Source organism: Nycticebus coucang, chromosome 10 (assembly GCF_027406575.1).
Source record: "Nycticebus coucang isolate mNycCou1 chromosome 10, mNycCou1.pri, whole genome shotgun sequence".
Classification (NCBI taxonomy): Eukaryota; Metazoa; Chordata; class Mammalia; order Primates; family Lorisidae; genus Nycticebus; species Nycticebus coucang.
Window position 1 is genome coordinate 35837095 of NC_069789.1, and position 17542 is coordinate 35854636.

Below are 17542 nucleotides of genomic sequence, written 5' to 3' on the forward strand. Positions count from 1 at the left end.
TGCCTCAGCCTCCTAAGTAGCTCGAAGTACAGGCACCTGCCACAACGCCTGACTATTTTAAGAGATGAGGGCTCACTTTGGTTCAGCCTGGTCGTTTTTTTTTTTTTGAGACAGAGCCTCAAGCTGTTGCCCTGGGTAGAGTGCCGTGGCATTATAGCTCACAGAAACCTCCAACTCCTGGGCTCAAGCGATTCTCTTGCCTCAGCCTCCCAAGTAGCTGCGACTACACACGCCCGCCACAATGCCCTGCTATTTTTTGGTTGCAGCCATCATTGTTGTTTGGCGGTCCTGGGCTGGATTCCAACCTGCCAGCTAAGGTGTATGTGGCTGGCGCCTTAGCCACTTGAGCCACAGGCCCCGAGTCTTCATCCTGGTCTTGAACCTGTGAGGTTGGGCAATTCACCCGCCTCAGCCTCCCAGAGTGCTAGGATTACAGGCGTCAGGGCCCGGCTAAGAAAACTATTAAAATACATGGAAGTTGGGTCAGTGCCCATAGTACAGTGGTTACGGTACCAGCCATATACACTGAAGTTGGCGAGTTTGAACCTGGCCTAGACCAGCAAACCAACAATGACAACTGCAACAAAAAATAGCTGGGCTAAAAAAAAAAAAAAACCATGGAAGTTTACTATGGCTTACAGAAATACTGTAGTAATAATTTTTTTAAGTAGGAAATGTACCTTTTCAATATATGGTATTTTTTTTTGTCCCCCTATATTATTCCCTTTAAGGATGAACTGCAAAGGCTGCTGGGGTTGCTAAGAGACCAAGATCCCCTCTCAAAGGAGCAGATGCAAGGACTATGCATTGAGTTGAATGATTTCATTGTTGCTCTGTCTTCAGTCCAACCCTCTGCCAAAAGGGAAGGCTTTGTCACTGTCCCTAATGTGACATGGGCAGATATTGGTGCCCTGGAAGATATTAGAGAGGAGCTCACCATGGCAATATTGGTAGGTTTATCAGGTGGTAAATATCACAGGAGTATGTGATGGATTAAAGACCAGAAATAAACAAAGCTATATGTATGTGTACCAGGTTGTATGTCTAAACTGATTTCATTATATGTTTTCTTATAAGTGCTAAGCCCCCAACAATGGTTATTCATTTTTTTGAGATCTGTTTTATTTGTCTTTAAAATTGATATATTATAGTTCTACATATTCTGGGGTATATGTGATGTTTTGATATATATATACTATGTATAATGATCAAGTCAAGGTAATTGGAATATCCATCCCCTCAAATATTTATTTTTTCCTTGTGTTGAGCATTACAGTTTGTTTAGCTATTTTTGAAATGTATAGTAAATCATTTTTAATATAGTTTCCTTATTGTGCTGTCGAATGCTAAAACTTATTCCTTCTAACTGTATTTTTGTACTCATTAACCAACTTCATTCCCTGCTTTTACTTTCCAGCTTCCTGTAACCACCATTTTACTCTCTACCCCCATGAAATCCACTTTTTTAGCTCCCACATGTGAGAACATGGAATATTTGTCTTTCTGTGCTTGGGTTTATTTCACTTAACATAATAATCTCCAGTTCCATCTATGTTGCTGAAAATGGCAGAGTTTCATTCATATATATGGCTGAATAATATTCTATGGAGATGTATTTTGTACTAGCTCTTTTCAGTCCTGCTTGACTTATATGGCAGTGATTAAAAAAATAAAGTTCAGGTTTTAGCCAAGACCAAATTGTTTGAGAACCACTTTCTGAACTTGGTCGTACTCTTAAAGGTCAAGGCAGTTTTAATATCCATGAAAGTTTGGATTAATTTTCATTCATTTACTTATCTGTTTTACTGACAATTCCATGGTTCATTAATTGAAATATGATCCATTTAGAATTATGTGCAACTCAAGGAGAAAATACACTGGCATTTCAGTGAACAAGCTTTTAGCTATGTAAAGGGTACTGGTGCTTCTGACTTCTTAGAGGAGACTATTGCTTAAACTATTTTTTTTTTTTCTTGAGACAAGAGTGTCAAGCTGTTGCCCTGGGTAGAGTGCTGTGGTGTCACAGCTCACAGCAACCTCTAGCTCTTGGGCTTAAGTGATTCTCTTGCCTCAGCTTCCCAAGTAGCTGGGACTACAGGCACCTGTCACACTGCCCAGCTATTTTTTTATTGTAGTTGTCATTGTTGTTTGGCAGGCCTGGGCTGGATTCAAACCCGCCAGTTCTGATGTATGTGGCTGGTGCCCTAGCTGCTGAGTCACAGGTGCTGAGCCTAAACTTTTTTTTTTTTGTAGAGACAGAGTCTCACTTTATGGCCCTCGGTAGAGTGCCATGGCCTCACACAGCTCACAGCAACCTCCAACTCCTGGGCTTAAGCGATTCTCTTGCCTCAGCCTCCCTAGTAGCTGGGACTACAGGCGCCCGCCACAATGCCCGGCTATTTTTTGGTTGCAGTTTGGCCGGGGCCAGGTTTGAACCCGCCACCCTCGGTATATGGGGCCGGCGCCTTACTGACTGAGCCACAGACGCCGCCCGAGCCTAAACTTTTTATAACTTAGTAATTTAGATGGTTTTCTAAAAGGATCTTGATCTTAAAATGTTGAAATATTCTATCTTTATATCTAAAGTGTTGCCCGACCTTACACTTCAGTATAAATTCCTCAAGGGTAAAGACTTTTCTTTTATGAACATGTGCTTCATGCCTGGAACAGAGTATGAACAGGTAAGCCAGGCACTGTTCTGTTCTTCAGGCTTCACAATGTTATCTGGAGGTAATTTGATCATGTAGTATAAAATGGACACCTGTAATGGGTCACTATTGGTATTGTTCTTTCCAGGCACCAGTACGTAACCCAGATCAGTTTAAAGCTCTAGGATTGGTGACTCCGGCTGGAATCCTACTTGCTGGTCCTCCTGGCTGTGGGAAAACTTTGCTGGCCAAGGTGAGGTATAAGTTCAACTGCATTTAATTTATGTTTTACTGTTAAGTGGGTTTAACTTTAAATGTCACAGGGAGATAAATATTATGCATAATTCCTGTTGATGTTCATTTGAATAAAACTAAACTTTCTCTAGTAAAGTTTTTCTTTTTTTTTTTTTTTTGTAGAGACAGAGTCTCACTTTATGGCCCTCGGTAGAGTGCCGTGGCCTCACACAGCTCACAGCAACCTCCAACTCCCGGGCTTAAGCGATTCTCTTGCCTCAGCCTCCCGAGTAGCTGGGACTACAGGCGCCCGCCACAACGCCCGGCTATTTTTTGGTTGCAGTTTGGCCGGGGCCGGGTTTGAACCCGCCACCCTCGGTATATGGGGCTGGCGCCTTACCGACTGAGCCATAGGCGCCACCCACTAGTAAAGTTTTTCACTTTTTTAATTACAAAAGCTGTATGATTGGTATCAGTGCCTGTAGTTCAGCCTCTAGGGTGCCAGCCACATACACTGGAGTCGGTGGGTTCGAACCCAGCCCAGGCCTGTCAAACAACAGTGACAACTACAACCAAAAAATAGCCGGGTGTTGTGGTGGGCGCCCGTAGTCCCAGCTACTCAGGAGGCTGAGGCAAGAGAATCGCTTAAGCCCAAGAGTAGGAGGTTGCAGTGAGGTGTGATGCCACAGCACTCTACCCAGGACGACAAAGTGAGACTCTGTCTCAGAAAAAGCTACATAATTGAAAAATGTTTAAATCAACCAACCCCACTGATTTTTTTTTTTTTTTTGAGACAGAGTCTCATTATGTTGCCCTCAGTAAGTGCTATGGCATCACAGCTTACAGCAACTTTAAGCTCTTGGGTTTAAGCTTTTCTCTTGCGTCAGCCTCCCGAGTAGTTGGGACATGCGCCCACCATAATACCTGGCTATTTCTTTAGAGACAAGGTCTTGCTCTAGCTCGGGCTGGTCTTGAACTCGTGAGTTCAGGTGATCCGCCCAGCTTGGCCTCCCAGACTGCTGGAATTACCATCGTGATTAACACAGCAGTTATACTTTCTGTGTATTATACTTTAGTTTTTCAGTACATATTATTACATAGTTGCAATAAGCGTGCAGCTAACTGAAGTTTCCTATTTTTATACAGTTATTATTTATAACTAGTTTTCTCTATATTTCTTACCTTTTTTTTTTTTTTTGAGACAGAGTCTCACTATGTCGTCTTTGGTAGAGTACCAGGGCATTATTTTTAAAACATTTTTTCACAATAGAAAATATAAATAGAGGCTGGGCACGGTGGTTCACACCTGTAATTCTAGCACCCTGGGAGGCTGAGGCCCGTGGATTGCTTGAGCTCTCAGGTTCAGAGCAGTCTGACCCAGAGTGAGATCTTATCTCTAAAAATAGCCGGATGTTGTGGTAGGCTCCTGTAGTCCCAGCTACTCAGGAGGCTGAGGTAAGAGAACTACTTAAGCCCAAGAATTTGAGGTTGCTGGGCACTGTGACATCATGGCACTCTACTGAGGGTGATGAAGTGAGACTGTGTCTCAAAAAAAAAAAAAAAAACAAGAATATGTAAATAATCAAAGGGAAGAGTATTGTTTGTAATCCTCCCACTACTACCTACTACTAACTACTGCTGCTTCTATTGTTGATCCTTCTAGATAATTATCTAAGTTTTCTTTTCTTTTTCCTTTTTTTGAGACAGAGCCTCAAGCTGTCGTAGAATGCTGTGGCATTACAGCTTACAGGCTCCGGCCACAACGCCTAGCTATTTTTCGGTTGCAGCCGTCATTGTTGTTTGGCGAGTCTGGGCGGGATTTGAACCCTCCAGCTCTGGGGTATGTGGCTGGCGCCTTAGCTGCTTGAGCCACAGGTGCTGAACCTCTTTTTCTTTTTTTTAATTGAGACAGTCTCACTCTGTCACTCTGTAACTGCAGCCTCCCAAATAGTTGGGACTACAGCCACCCACAGTGACACCCTGTTAGTTTTTTTTTTTTTTTTTTTTTTCCTGTTTTTAGTAGAGAAATAGCCAGGCATTGTGGCAGGTGCCTGTAGTCCCAGCTGCTCTTGAACTCCTGATGGCAAGCAATCCACGGACCTTGGCCTTCAAGAGTGCTAGGACTAGCACTATAGGTGTGAGTCACCATGCCTAATACAAATTTAATGTTTTCTCACCTAGCTTTATTTTCTGGACATCTTCCTATATCAGCATATACTGATACACATCAGTATTTTTAATGCCTGTATAATGTTCTACCATAAAGATGTTCTAAACTGGACATAGTGACTCATGCCTGTAATCCTAGCATGCTGGGAGGCCAACACAGGTGGATTGCTGGAGCTCAGGAGTTTAAGACCAGCCTGAGCAAGAGATCCTGTCTCTATAAATAGCTGGGGGAGGAGGGTGCATAGCTTAGTTGTTAGAGTACCAACCCCATGTAGCAGGGGTGGCAGTTTTGGACCCAGCCTGGGCCTGCTAAACAAAATAAATAAATAAATAAAAAAAATTAAAAATAATAGTAAAACAAATAAAAATAGCTGGGCGTTGTAGGAGGTGCCTGTAGTCCCAGCTACTCAGGAAGCTGAGGCAAGAGGATCATTTGAGCCTTAGAGTTTGAGGTTGCTGTGAGCTATGATGACACAGCACTCTACCCAGGGCAACAAGAGGAAGTGAGACTCTGCCAAAAAAAAAAAAAAGAAAAGGCGAGATTGTCTCGCATTGGCTTCTCAAGAGTGCTAGGATTACACTACATTACAAGAGCGACCCTGCCCAGCCCTTTTTTTTTTCTTTTTTCTTTTCTTTTAATTTTTGCTATATTGCCACCATTGACCACAAACTCTTGGGCTCAAGTGGTCCTTCCACCTCAGACTCCCAAATCTCTGAGCTTACAGGCATGGGCCGGGCATGGTGGCTCTTGCCTGTAATCCTAGTACTCTGGGAGACCGAGGTGGGGTGGATAGCTTGAGTTCACGAGTTTGAGACCAGCCTGAACAAAAGTGAGACCCTGGGTGGCACCTGTGGCTCAAAGGAGTAGGTCGCTGGCCCCATATTCCGGAGGTGGCGGGTTCACACCCAGCCCCAGCCAAAAATTGCAAAAAAAAAAAAAAAGTGAGACCTTGTCTCTACCTAAAATAGAAAAACTGAGGCAAAAGGGGATGGCTTGGACCCAAGAGTTAGAGGTTGCTATAAGCAATCTATGCCACCACGGCACTCTACCCAGGGTAACAGCTTGAGACTCTGTCTCAAAAAAAAAAAAAGAAAGTTACAGGCATGAGCCATGACACCCATCTAAGTCATTTTATACAGGTTTCATCTGTACATTGAGATTACAGTACTACCTCTTCACGCGTACCTGTGTAACTGTGATTCTCAACCTGGACACTTGGTAAAGACTGATAATGATATTTTTGAATTTTGGTTTATAAGTGAATTAGTGTTGCTTTTATCACACAAGTCATTTCTGGAGTACAGACATTGGAATTTCATTGGAATTCTAAGCTGTGGCTCTAAATGTATTTACATAAGCAGGTTTATATGAATAAAGCATTTTCCTAAATATTTTTTGTCATTTCTATGTGGTTTAGCTTGTCTTCTTACTATTCTTAGAAAGTTGTAGGTTAGGGTGGCGCCTGTGGCTTAGTGAGTAGGGCGCCGGCCTCATATCCAAGGGTGGCGGGTTCAAACCCAGCCCCGGCTGAACTGCAACCAAAAAATAGCCGGGCGTTGTGGTGGGCGCCTGTAGTCCCAGCTGCTGAGGAGGCTGAGGCAGGAGAATCGCTGAAGCCCAAGAGCTAGAGGTTGCTGTGAGTCCTGTGACATCATGGCACTCTCCTGAAGGCGGTAAAGTGAGACTCTGTCTCTACAAAAAAAAAAAAAAGAAAGTTGTAGGTTAATTTTTGTTCCTTTAATTTTCCTTTTACCTATTTCTCCTTTACCCATTTGTCTGTATTTCTTCTTAGAGAAAGAGGCAACTTCAAAATGGAAGAAATAGAGCTAAAACCATAAAGTATCTTTGCATTGTCACTAATTATTGTTATTATTTTATTGTACATTTGTCTTATTTCCCTCTTTTTTTTTTTTTTTCATCTTGCTAGGCTGTGGCAAATGAATCTGGACTAAATTTTATATCAGTCAAGGGCCCTGAATTACTAAATATGGTAAGTTGTGCCATTAGCCATTAGTTTAAGTTGAGGAAAATTTATGGTCATGCAAAATTTCAGGGGAAAACATTCTGAGATCTTTGAACCATTGTGGAATTTTTGTAAAGTCACTGCAGTAAGACTAAGGAGTTTAGCTTTGCTCTGCTCTACTACTTGCAGGGATCCTCAAACTTTTTAAACAGGGGGCCAGTTTACTGTCCCTCAGACCGTTGGAGGGCCGGACTGTAGTTTAAAAAAAAAAACTATGAACAAATTCCTACGCACACTGCACATATCTTATTTTGAAGTAAAAAAACAAAACGAGAACAAATACAATCACATTGCCGCACGTGGCCCGCAGGCCTTAGTTCGACCCCTGAGGGTGTGTAAATACCTTGTTAATTAAGCCTATTAAGCTCAGAGCCTGAATTTTCACAGCTGCAAAAATGAAAGTGTCATTATTATTAACTTCTTAATGTGTTTATTCCGTGCCATCTATTTGTCTTTTACAAGCACTTTTACATAGATGATTCTTTATCAGCCCTGTGAGGTATCAATTATGGTTTCCTCTGATTCACAGATTAGGAAACTTAAGCTTAGAGAGGCTATATAACTTGCTAAAGTTTGGCAGCTAGAAGTAGCGCTTAGCTGGGCATTGTGGCAGGCACCTGTAGTCCCAGCTACTTGGGAGGCTGAGGCAAGAGAATCACTTAAGCCCAAGAGTTTGAGTTGGCTGTGAGCTGTGATGCCACAACACTCTACCGAGGGTGACACACTAAGACTCTGTCTCAAAAAATAAAAAAAATAGGCTCGGCACCTATGGCTCAAGTGGCTAAGGCACCAGCCACATATACCTGAGCTGGCGGGTTCGAATCCAGCCTGGGCCCACTAAACAACAATGACGGCTGCAACCAAAAAATAGCCAGGCATTGTGGCAGGCGCCTGTAATCCCAGCTACTTGGAAGGTGGAGGCGGGAGAATGCTTGAGCCCAGGAGTTGGAGATTGCTGTGAGCTGTGATGCCAGAGTACTCTTTACCCAGGGCGACAGCTTGAGGCTCTGTCTCAAAAAAAAAAAATTAATTAAAAATAAATAAAAAAGAAGTAGTAGAGGTGGGAGGATGGGCAGAGGGAGGGTAATTGGTGGGACTACACCTACGGTGCATCTTACAAGGGTACATGTGAAACTTACTAAACGTAGAATATAAATGTGTTAACACAATAACTAAGAAAATGCATGAAGGCTATGCTAACCAGTGTGATGAAAATATGTCAAATGGTATATAAAACCAGTGTATGGTGCCCCATGATTGCATTAATGTACACAACTATGATTTAATAATAAATAAATTAAAAAAAATAGAATTAGTAAAGCCAGGATTTGAATCTAGGTTGTATGGGGAGGATGAATGCAGGTTGTCTGACCCCTGATCTGCTCTCCTGTCCTGTAATTATGTGGCTCAAATGCATTAAGTATTGGCTCAGAGGCTAGGGCGCCAGCCACATTCACCAGAGCTGGAGGGTTTGAACCCAGCCCAGGCCTGCTAAACAACAATGACAACTACAACCAAAAAAAAAAATAGCTGGGTATTGTGGTGGGCGCCTGTAATCCCAGCTACTTGGGAGGCTGAGGCAAGAGAATCACTTAAGCCCAAGAGTTTGAGGTTGCTGTGAGCTGGATGCCACAGCACTATATAGAGGGCAACGTAGTGAGCCTCTGTCTCAAAAAAAAGCATTAAGTATTAATAAATAAAAACACTTTTTTGTTGAGACAGAATCTCACTTTGTTGCCCTTGGTAGAGTGCCATGCCCACAATGCCCATCTATTTTTTTAGAAACAGGGTCTGCTTCTTGCTCAGGCTGGTCTCCAACTCCTGAGTTCAGGCGATCCACTCTCTTTGGCCTCCCAGAGTGGTATGATTATAGGCATGAGCCACCATGCTGGGCCTAATAAAAATACTTTGAGGGAAAGAAGTTAGTAACTTCCATTTAAGCATTTATATCTAAATATAAGAGAGTTTGAATTTATTTACTATCCATCTCTATGAAAAGAGAAATGCTATTCTGTAATATATTTAAACAAAGAAAAAAGGAAAGTAAATAGCTTTAAAGCCTTTTAAAATTTATGTCTACCTTTATTTTTTAATCTTTCCTCTTACATATTACTTTTCCCCTAAAATAAGGAACTTAAATTTAAATATTTCCTATGGGCTTTTTATGTACCTCTTTACTTTTCCTGAGCTTCATTTTGACTTTCTAATGGAGAAGGTATTAAAAATGAGCCTTGGGGGCAGCACCTGTGGCTCAAAGGAGTAGGGTGCTGGCCCCACATGCCAGAGGTGGTGGATTCTAACCCAGTCCCGGCCAAAACTGAAAAAAAAAAAAACAAAAAAAAAATGAGCCTTGGGAGGCACCTGTATCTCAGTGGTTATGGTGCTAGCCAGGGCTGTGGGTTCGAACCTGGCCAGGGCCTGCTAAACAACAATGACAACTACAATCAAAAAAAAAAATAGCCAGGCATTGTGGCGGGTGCCTGTAGTCCCAACTACTTGGTAAGCTGAGGCAAGACAATCACTTAAGCCTAAGAGTTAGAGGTTCCTGTGAGCTGTGACATCATGGCATTCTACTGAGGTGACATAGTGAGACTCTGTCTCAAAAAATAATAATAATAAAATAAATAAATAAACAAATAAATAAAAAAATGAGCCCTGAAGGAAAAAAATTGGTGGGAAATGAGTTTGGAAAAGAACATTATAGCTAGACAGAGTTCAGATGTTATCTCCAAAATATCAGAGAGCTAATCAATGCCTTAATAACACAGCTTTTTTTAAGCTTATAATTTTTAAAAAATGTATTATGGGCGGCGCCTGTGGCTCAGTCGGTAAGGCGCCGGCCCCATATACCGAGGGTGGCGGGTTCAAACCCGGCCCCAGCCAAACTGCAACCAAAAAATAGCCGGGCATTGTGGCGGGCGCCTGTAGTCCCAGCTACTCGGGAGGCTGAGGCAAGAGAATCGCTTAAGCCCAGGAGTTGGAGGTTGCTGTGAGCTGTGTGAGGCCACGGCACTCTACCGAGGGCCATAAAGTGAGACTCTGTCTCTACAAAAAAAAAAAAAAAAAAAATGTATTATGAAATATTTTTGGCATAGAAGTAGTTCTAAAGATGAATCTACCACCCAGGTATAAAAAAAGTCAATATACTTAAAGTTCTCTGCAATCCTTCCCTAAGCACATCCCTTATCCTCTCTGCCATAGAACTTAGGATATTCCTGAATTTGGTATTTATTAGTTCTATGTACTTCTTGCTATATTTACTACATATGTATTTCTCAATAAATGATATATAATATGTTTCAAGAGTATAATGTTTACGAGGCAGTTGGAACTTCGAGTGCTTACTGAATATTTGATACTAAGGAAATACTAATTTTTAAGTCTGATAATGATACAGATAATTGTAAATCATTATCTTTTAGAAAACTAAAGTATTTTATAATATTACTGGGGTACAAATGTTTTGGTTACATGGATTGCTTTTGTGCAGTTTGAATCAAAGTTGTTTAAGTGTGCTCATCACCCTTAGCAGGCATTATAGAAATACTGAAATATTTATAAATAAAATATGATATCTGGAATTTTCTTCACTAAAACTAGGAAAGAAAAATAGACAATAGTATATATGAAGCAAGGTGAGTCATGAATGAAGTTGACAATAATTAAAGCTGGGTGATGGGTACGTATGGGGTTTAATATACAGTTATGTCTATGTTAGTTATATGTTTGGAACTCTTCTTATAAATAGTAAGTCAAAAACAAGCAGATGGGGTGAAATGGTTCACATTTGTAATCCTAGCACTCTGAAGGCCAAGGTGAGTGGATCCCTTGAGCTCCCATCTCTATTAAAAATAGAAAAATTAGTTGGATATTATGGTGGGCACTTGTAGTCCCAGCTAATGTGGAAGATCACTTGACCTCAGGAGTTTGTGGTTGGTGTGAGCTGGGCAGATGTCAGGGCATTCTAGCTAGCCTGGGCAAAAGAATGAGACTCTGTATCAAAAAAAAAAAAAAGAAGAAGAGGAAAAGAAAAAGAATAAGCAAAAACCACTATGTGAATGGCATGTTCTTTTGCAACTCAGTTTGGTTAGTTTTGTTCAGTATTATTTGTCTGTGTTGATATTTACCTCTAGTTTATTAATTTTCTGTGTGATATTCCATTGAATGACTATAACCACACTTTTAAAAACTTGGGGTTTTTCTCCTGATGGATATTTAAGTTGAATATTGTATACATCTATCCTTGTACATATTTGTGAAATTTTTGCCCCTCTAGTTTATACTCAGAGGAAGAATTGCTGTATTATAGAGAGTATGTACACTTTCATAAATAATATTTTTGCTGGGTATGGTGGCTCACGCTTGTAATCCCAACACTTGGGAGGCCGAGGCGGGTGGATTGCCTGAGCTCACAGGTTTGAGACAAGCCTGAGCCAGAGCAAAACCCCATCTCTAAAAAATAGACAGGCATTGTGACAGGTGCCTGTGGTCCCAGCTACTTGAGAGGCTAAGGCAAGAGGATTACTTGAACCCAAGAGTTTGAGGTTGCTGTGAGCTAAGATGCCATGGCATTCTACCAAGTGTTAACAAATGAGACTCTGTTCCTTCCCCACAAAAAAAATTTTTGTTCCCAACTATTTTTATGAAGTCCTTGTAACAAATTGTTCCATATCCTCACCAGTAGTGATGGTGTCAGACTTTTGCCAGTCTGATGAATATTAGATTTTATCTCTCTCTCTTTTTTTTTTTGTAGTTATTGGCTGGGGCTGGGTTTGAACCCGCCACCTCTGGCATATGGGGCTGGTGCCCTACCCCTTTGAGCCACCGGTGTCGCCCTTTCTTTCTTTCTTTTTTTTTTTTTTTTTTTGCGAGACAGAGTCTCACTTTATTCCCCTCGGTAGAGGGCCAGTAGCATCACAGCTCACAGCAACCTCCAACTCGTGGACTTAAGTGATTCTCTTGCCTCAGCCTCCCAAGTAGCTGGGACTACAGGCACCCACCACAACACCCAGCTATTTTTTTTGGTTGTAGTTCTCATTGTTGTTTGGCAGGCCCGAGGTGGATTCAAACCTGCCAGCTCCGATGTATGTGGCTGGCACCCTTGCCACTAAGCTACAGGCACTGGGCCAAAATTTTATCGCCTTGTGGTTTGCTTTGTTTTAGAGATAGATGTGAGAAGAGGAAGATGAGGGCCGGGTATGGTAGCACATGCCTATAATTCTAGCACTCTGGGAAGCTGAGGAGGGAGGATTGCTTGAGCTCAGGAGTTCAGAGCAGCCTGAGCTAGAGTAACCACCTGTCTCTAAAAATAGCACTTCCCAGAGTGCTGGAGCGGAAAGGGGTGGGGGGCTGTAGTCCCAACTACTTGGGAGGCTAAGGCAAGACTATGACTTGAGCCCAAGAGTTTGAGGTTGCTGTGAACTGTGAAGTCACAGCCCTCTACGAGGGTGACAAAGTGGGACTCTGTCTGATAAAAAGAAAATAATAAGAGGAGGATGGATGAGTCCAGAGTGACTCTGAGAGATTAGATGATCTAACAAGGAAGATAGAAATCTTGGGTTTAGAAAATGAATTCACTCTAGGACAATTTAGATTTTTTTTTTAATTGTTAGGGATTCATTGAGGGTACAAGAAACCAGGTTACACTGATTGCATTTGTTAGGTAAAGTCCCTCTTGCAATCATGCCCCCAGAAGGTGTAGCACGCACCAAGGCCCTACCCCACTCCCTCCTTCCCTCTCTTTGCTCTCCCTTTCCCCTACCCCTCCTTCCTCCTTTCTCTCTCTGCTGTCCCCTTCCCCCACCCCCACTGTGTCAATAATTATCATTAATTGTCTTCATATAAAAATTGAGTACATAGGATTCATGCTTCTTCATTCTTGTGATGCTTTACTAAGAATAATGTCTTCCACTTCCATCCAGGTTAATACAAAGGCTGTAAAGTCTCCATTTTTTTAATGGCTGAATAGTATTCCATGGTATACATATACCACAGCTTGTTAATCCATTGGTGAGCATTTAGGCTGTTTCACATTTTGGCGATTGTAAATTGAGCTGCAATAAATAGTATAGTGCAAGTGTCCTTATGATAGAAGGAATTTTTTCCTTCTGGGTAGATGCCCAGTAATGGGCTTGCAGGATCAAATGGGTGGTCTAGCTTGAGTGCTTTGAGGGTTCTCCATACTTTCTTCCAAAAAGGTTGTACTAGTTTGCAGTCCCACCATCAGTGTAAAAGTGTTCCCTTCTCTCCACATCCATGCCAGCATCTGCAGTTTTGAGGGTTTTTTTGTTTGTTTGTTTGTTTTTTGTTAAGACAGAGTCTCACTTATGTTGCCCTGGGTAGAGTGCTGTAACATCACAGCTCACAGCAACCTCCAACTCCTAGGCGCAAGCCTCCCCTTCCCAAGTAGCTGGGACTACAGGCGCCTGCCACAATGCCTGGCTATTTTTTTGGTTGCAGCTGTCATAGTGGTTTGGTGGGCTGGGCTGGATTCGAACCCACCAGCTCAGGTATATGTGGCTGGTGCCTTGGCTGCTTGCGCCACATGCGCCAAGCCAGTTTTCAGATTTTGTGATGTGGGCCATTCTCACTGGAGTTAGATGGTATCTCAGGGTGGTTTTGATTTGCATTTCTCTAATAATTAGGGATGATGAGCATTTTTTCATAAGTTTGTTAGCTATTCATCTGTCTTCTTTAGAGAAGGTTCTATTCATGTCTCTTGCCCATTGCTGTATGGGATTGTTGGCTTTATTCATGTGGATTAATTTTAGTTCTCTATAGATCCTAGTTATCAAGCTTTTGTCTGATTTAAAATATGCAAATATCCTTTCCCATTGTGTAGGTTGTCTCTTTGCTTTGGTTATTGTCTCCTTAGCTGTACAGAAGCTTTTCAGTTTAACTGAGTCCCATTTGTTTATTTTTGTTATTGTTGGAATTGCCATGGCAGTCTTCTTCATGAAGTCTTTCCCCAGGCCAGTATCTTCCGGTGTTTTTCCTATGCTTTCTTTGAGGATTTTTGTTGTTTCATTCTTTATCCATCTTAAATCAGTTTTTGTGTGTGGAGAAAGGTGCGGGTCCAGTTTCAGTCTTTTACATGTGGATATCCAGTTCTCCCAGCACCATTTATTGAATAGGGAGTCTTTCCCCCAGTGTATGTTCTTGTTTGGTTTAATTGAAGATTAGGTGGTTGTAAGATGTTAGTTTCATTTCCTGGTTTTCTATTTGATTCCAAATGTCTATGTCTCTATTTTTGTGCCAGTACCATGTTGTCTTGACCACTATGGCTTTGTAGTGTAGCCTAAAATCTGGTATGTTGATGTCCCCAGCTTTGTTTTTATTATTAAGAACTGCCTTAGCGGGGCGGTGCCTGTGGCTCAAGGAGTAGGGCGCCGGTCCCATATGCCAGAGGTGGCGGGTTCAAACCCAGCCCCGGCCAAAAAAAAAAAAAAGAACTGCCTTAGCTATTCCGTTTTTTTTCTGGTTCCATACAAAACGCAGAATTATTTTTTCCAAGTCTTGAAAGTGCGATGTTGGTATTTTAATAGGGATGGCATTGAATCAGTAGATTGCTTTGGGAAGTATAGACATAACTATGTTGATTCTTCCCAGCCATGAGCATGGTATGTTTTTACATTTGTTAATATCCTCTGCTATTTCCTTTCTTAGGATTTCATAATTTTATTTATAGAGGTCCTTCACCTCTTTTGTTAGGTATATTCCTAGGTATTTCATTTTCTTTGAAGCTATGGTGAAGGGAGTTGTGTCCTTAATTAGCCTCTCATCTTAACTGTTATTGGCGTATACAAAGGCTACTTGACTTGTGGACATTCATTTTATATCCTGAGACATTACTGTATTTTTTGATGACTTCCAGGAGTCTTGTGGTCGAATCTTTGGGGTTTTCTAAGTATAAGATCATATCGTCATCAAAGAGGGAGAGTTTGACCTCCACTGCTCCCATTTGAATTCCCTTTATTTCCTTATCTTGCCTAATTGTATTGGCTAGAACTTCCAGCACTATGTTGAATAGTAATGATGACAGAGGACAACCTGGTCTGGTTCCAGTTCTAAGAGGAAAAGCTTTCAGTTTTACTCCATTCAGTAAAATATTAGCTGTGAGTTTGTCATAGATAGCTTTGAAAAGGATGCTAGATTTTATCGAATGCTTTTTCTGCATCTATTGAGAGGATCATATGGTCTTTGTTTTTGCTTCTGTTAATACAGTGGATAATGTTGATGGACTTGCATGTGTGAAACCAGCCTTGCATCTCTGGGATGAGACCTACTTCATCATGATGTGTGACTTTTTTGATGATAAGCTGTAATCTTTTGGCTAGGATTTTGTTGACAATTTTTGCATCTATAGTCATGAGTGAAATTGGTCTGAAATTCTCCTTTTTAGATCAGTCTTTTCCTGGTTTTGGTATCAGGGTGACATTTGTGTTGTAGAAAATGTTGGGGAAGATTCCTTCCTCCTTAATTTTTTGGAATAATTTCTGCAGTATGGGAATAAGCTGTTCCTTGAAGGTTTTATAGAATTCTGGTGTGAAGCCATCTGGACCAGGGCATTTTTTTGTCGGAAGATTTTTTATTGTTTCTTTAATCTCAGTGCTTGAAATGGGTCTGTTCAGGAGCTCTATTTCTTCCTGGCTAAGCTGGGGAGAGGGTGTGATTCCAAATATTGATCCATTTCCATCACATTGTCAAATTTCTGGGCATAGAGTTTCTGGTAGTATTCAGAGATGATCTCTTGTATTATCTGTGGCATCAGTTGTTATTTCCCCTTTATCATTTCTGATGGAGGTTACTAGAGATTTTACTTTTCTATTTGTAGTTAGGTTTATCTATTTTATTTTTCAAAAAAAACCAACTCCTTGTTTCATTAATTTTCTGAATGATTCTTTTGTTTTACATTTCATTGATCTCTGAGTTAGTTTTTGGATATTTCTTTTCTTCTGCTAGGTTTAGGCTTAGATTGTTCTTTTTCTAATTCCGTAAGATGGCTTGTAAGTTTGTTGATGCACTCTCTTTCTCTTTTTTGAATGTAGGCATCTAAAGTGATAAAATTTCCTCTGAGAACTACTTTTGCAGTCCCACAGGTTTTGGTAGCTTGTGTCTTGATTGTTGTTATGCTCAAGGAAGTTAATGATTTCCTGTTTTATTTCTTCCTGCACCCATTTGTCATTTAACAGAAGGTTGTTTAATTTTCATGCCTTTGTGAGGGGTTGAATGTTTTTGTTGGAGTTGAGTTCCACCTTTAGTGCCTTGTGGTCTGAGAAGATACAAGGTAAAATTTAAATTCTTTTGATTCTGTTGAGGTTTGTTTTGTGTCCTAGGATGTGATCAATTTTGGAGAATGTTCCATGGGGTGAAGAGAAAAATGTATATTCTTTATCTTTGGGATGGAGTGTTCTGTATGCGTCTATCAAGCACAGTTGTTCTAGGGTCTCATTTAAGTCCCTTATATCTTTGTTTAATTTCTGTTTAGAGGGTCTGTCCAGCTCGGTAGGAGGAGTGTTAAAGTCCCCTGTTATTATGGTGTTATAGGATATCATATTGCTCAGACTGAGTGAGGTCTGTTTCAAGAATCTGAGAGCATTTAAATTGGGTGCATAAATATTTAGAATTGAAACATCTTCTTGTTGTATTTTTCCCTTGACCAATATAAAATGACCATCCTTGTCTTTTTTGACTTTAGTTGCTTTAAATCCACATGTATTTGAATGTAAGATTGCAACTCCTCTTTTCTTCTGAATTCCATTTACCTGAAAAATTGTCTTCCAACCCCTAACTTGGAGTTTTAATTTGTCTTTTGAAGCGAGGTGTGTTTTCTGCAGACAGCAAATGGATGGCTTGTGTTTTTTAACTAATCTATGCCTCTTCAGTGGGAAAATCAAGCCATTAACATTTATTGAGATAATTGGTAGGTGTGGTAGTGTTTTATTCATCTTATTTTGTGAGAGTCCATTGCTTAGTTTTATCTTTTGCATCATGGAAGTTAGGTTCTGTCCTTTAATTTCTGAGTTGTTACCTTGCTGTTGATCCATTGTGATGGTCAGTGTATAAAACAGGTTGAAGTATGTCCTGTAGAGCTGGTCTTGTGGTGAATTTCCTCAATGTTTGCATATCAGTAAATTATTTGATTTCTCTGTCAATTTTAAAGCTTAGCTTAGCAGGGTATAGAATTCTGGGCTGGAAATTGTTCTGTTTAAGTAGATTAAAGGTAGATGACCATTGTCTTCTTGCTTGGAAAGTTTCATTAGAGATGTCTGCAGTCACCCTGATGGATTTGCTTCTGTAAGTCAACTGGCGCTTACTCCTGGCAGCTTGAAGAATCTTTTCTTTTGTCTTGACTTTGGACAGGTTCATCACAATGTGTCTTGGGGAAGCTCTGTTAAAGTTGAGGCGACCTGGGGTCGGATATCCTTCTGAAAGGAGTGTGTCAGAATCTTTGGTGATATTTGGGAA

The 17542-nt window shown here is 40.9% G+C and overlaps 1 protein-coding gene across 9 annotated transcripts in view; it reads left to right on the forward strand.

The window, feature by feature from the left end:
• NVL (nuclear VCP like) overlaps window positions 1–17542 on the forward strand; it is a 202827-nt gene that overhangs the window by 66175 nt on the left and 119110 nt on the right. For all 9 annotated transcript variants that reach the window (XR_008383046.1, XM_053605342.1, XM_053605345.1 and 6 more), the window contains 3 exons: window positions 732–950; window positions 2797–2901; window positions 6980–7042. Coding sequence is in view for 8 of the 9 variants with exons in the window: in XM_053605342.1 (XP_053461317.1) it covers window positions 732–950; window positions 2797–2901; window positions 6980–7042 (387 nt within the window). In the remaining variant the exon portion in view is untranslated. The remainder of the gene's footprint in view (window positions 1–731; window positions 951–2796; window positions 2902–6979; window positions 7043–17542) is intronic.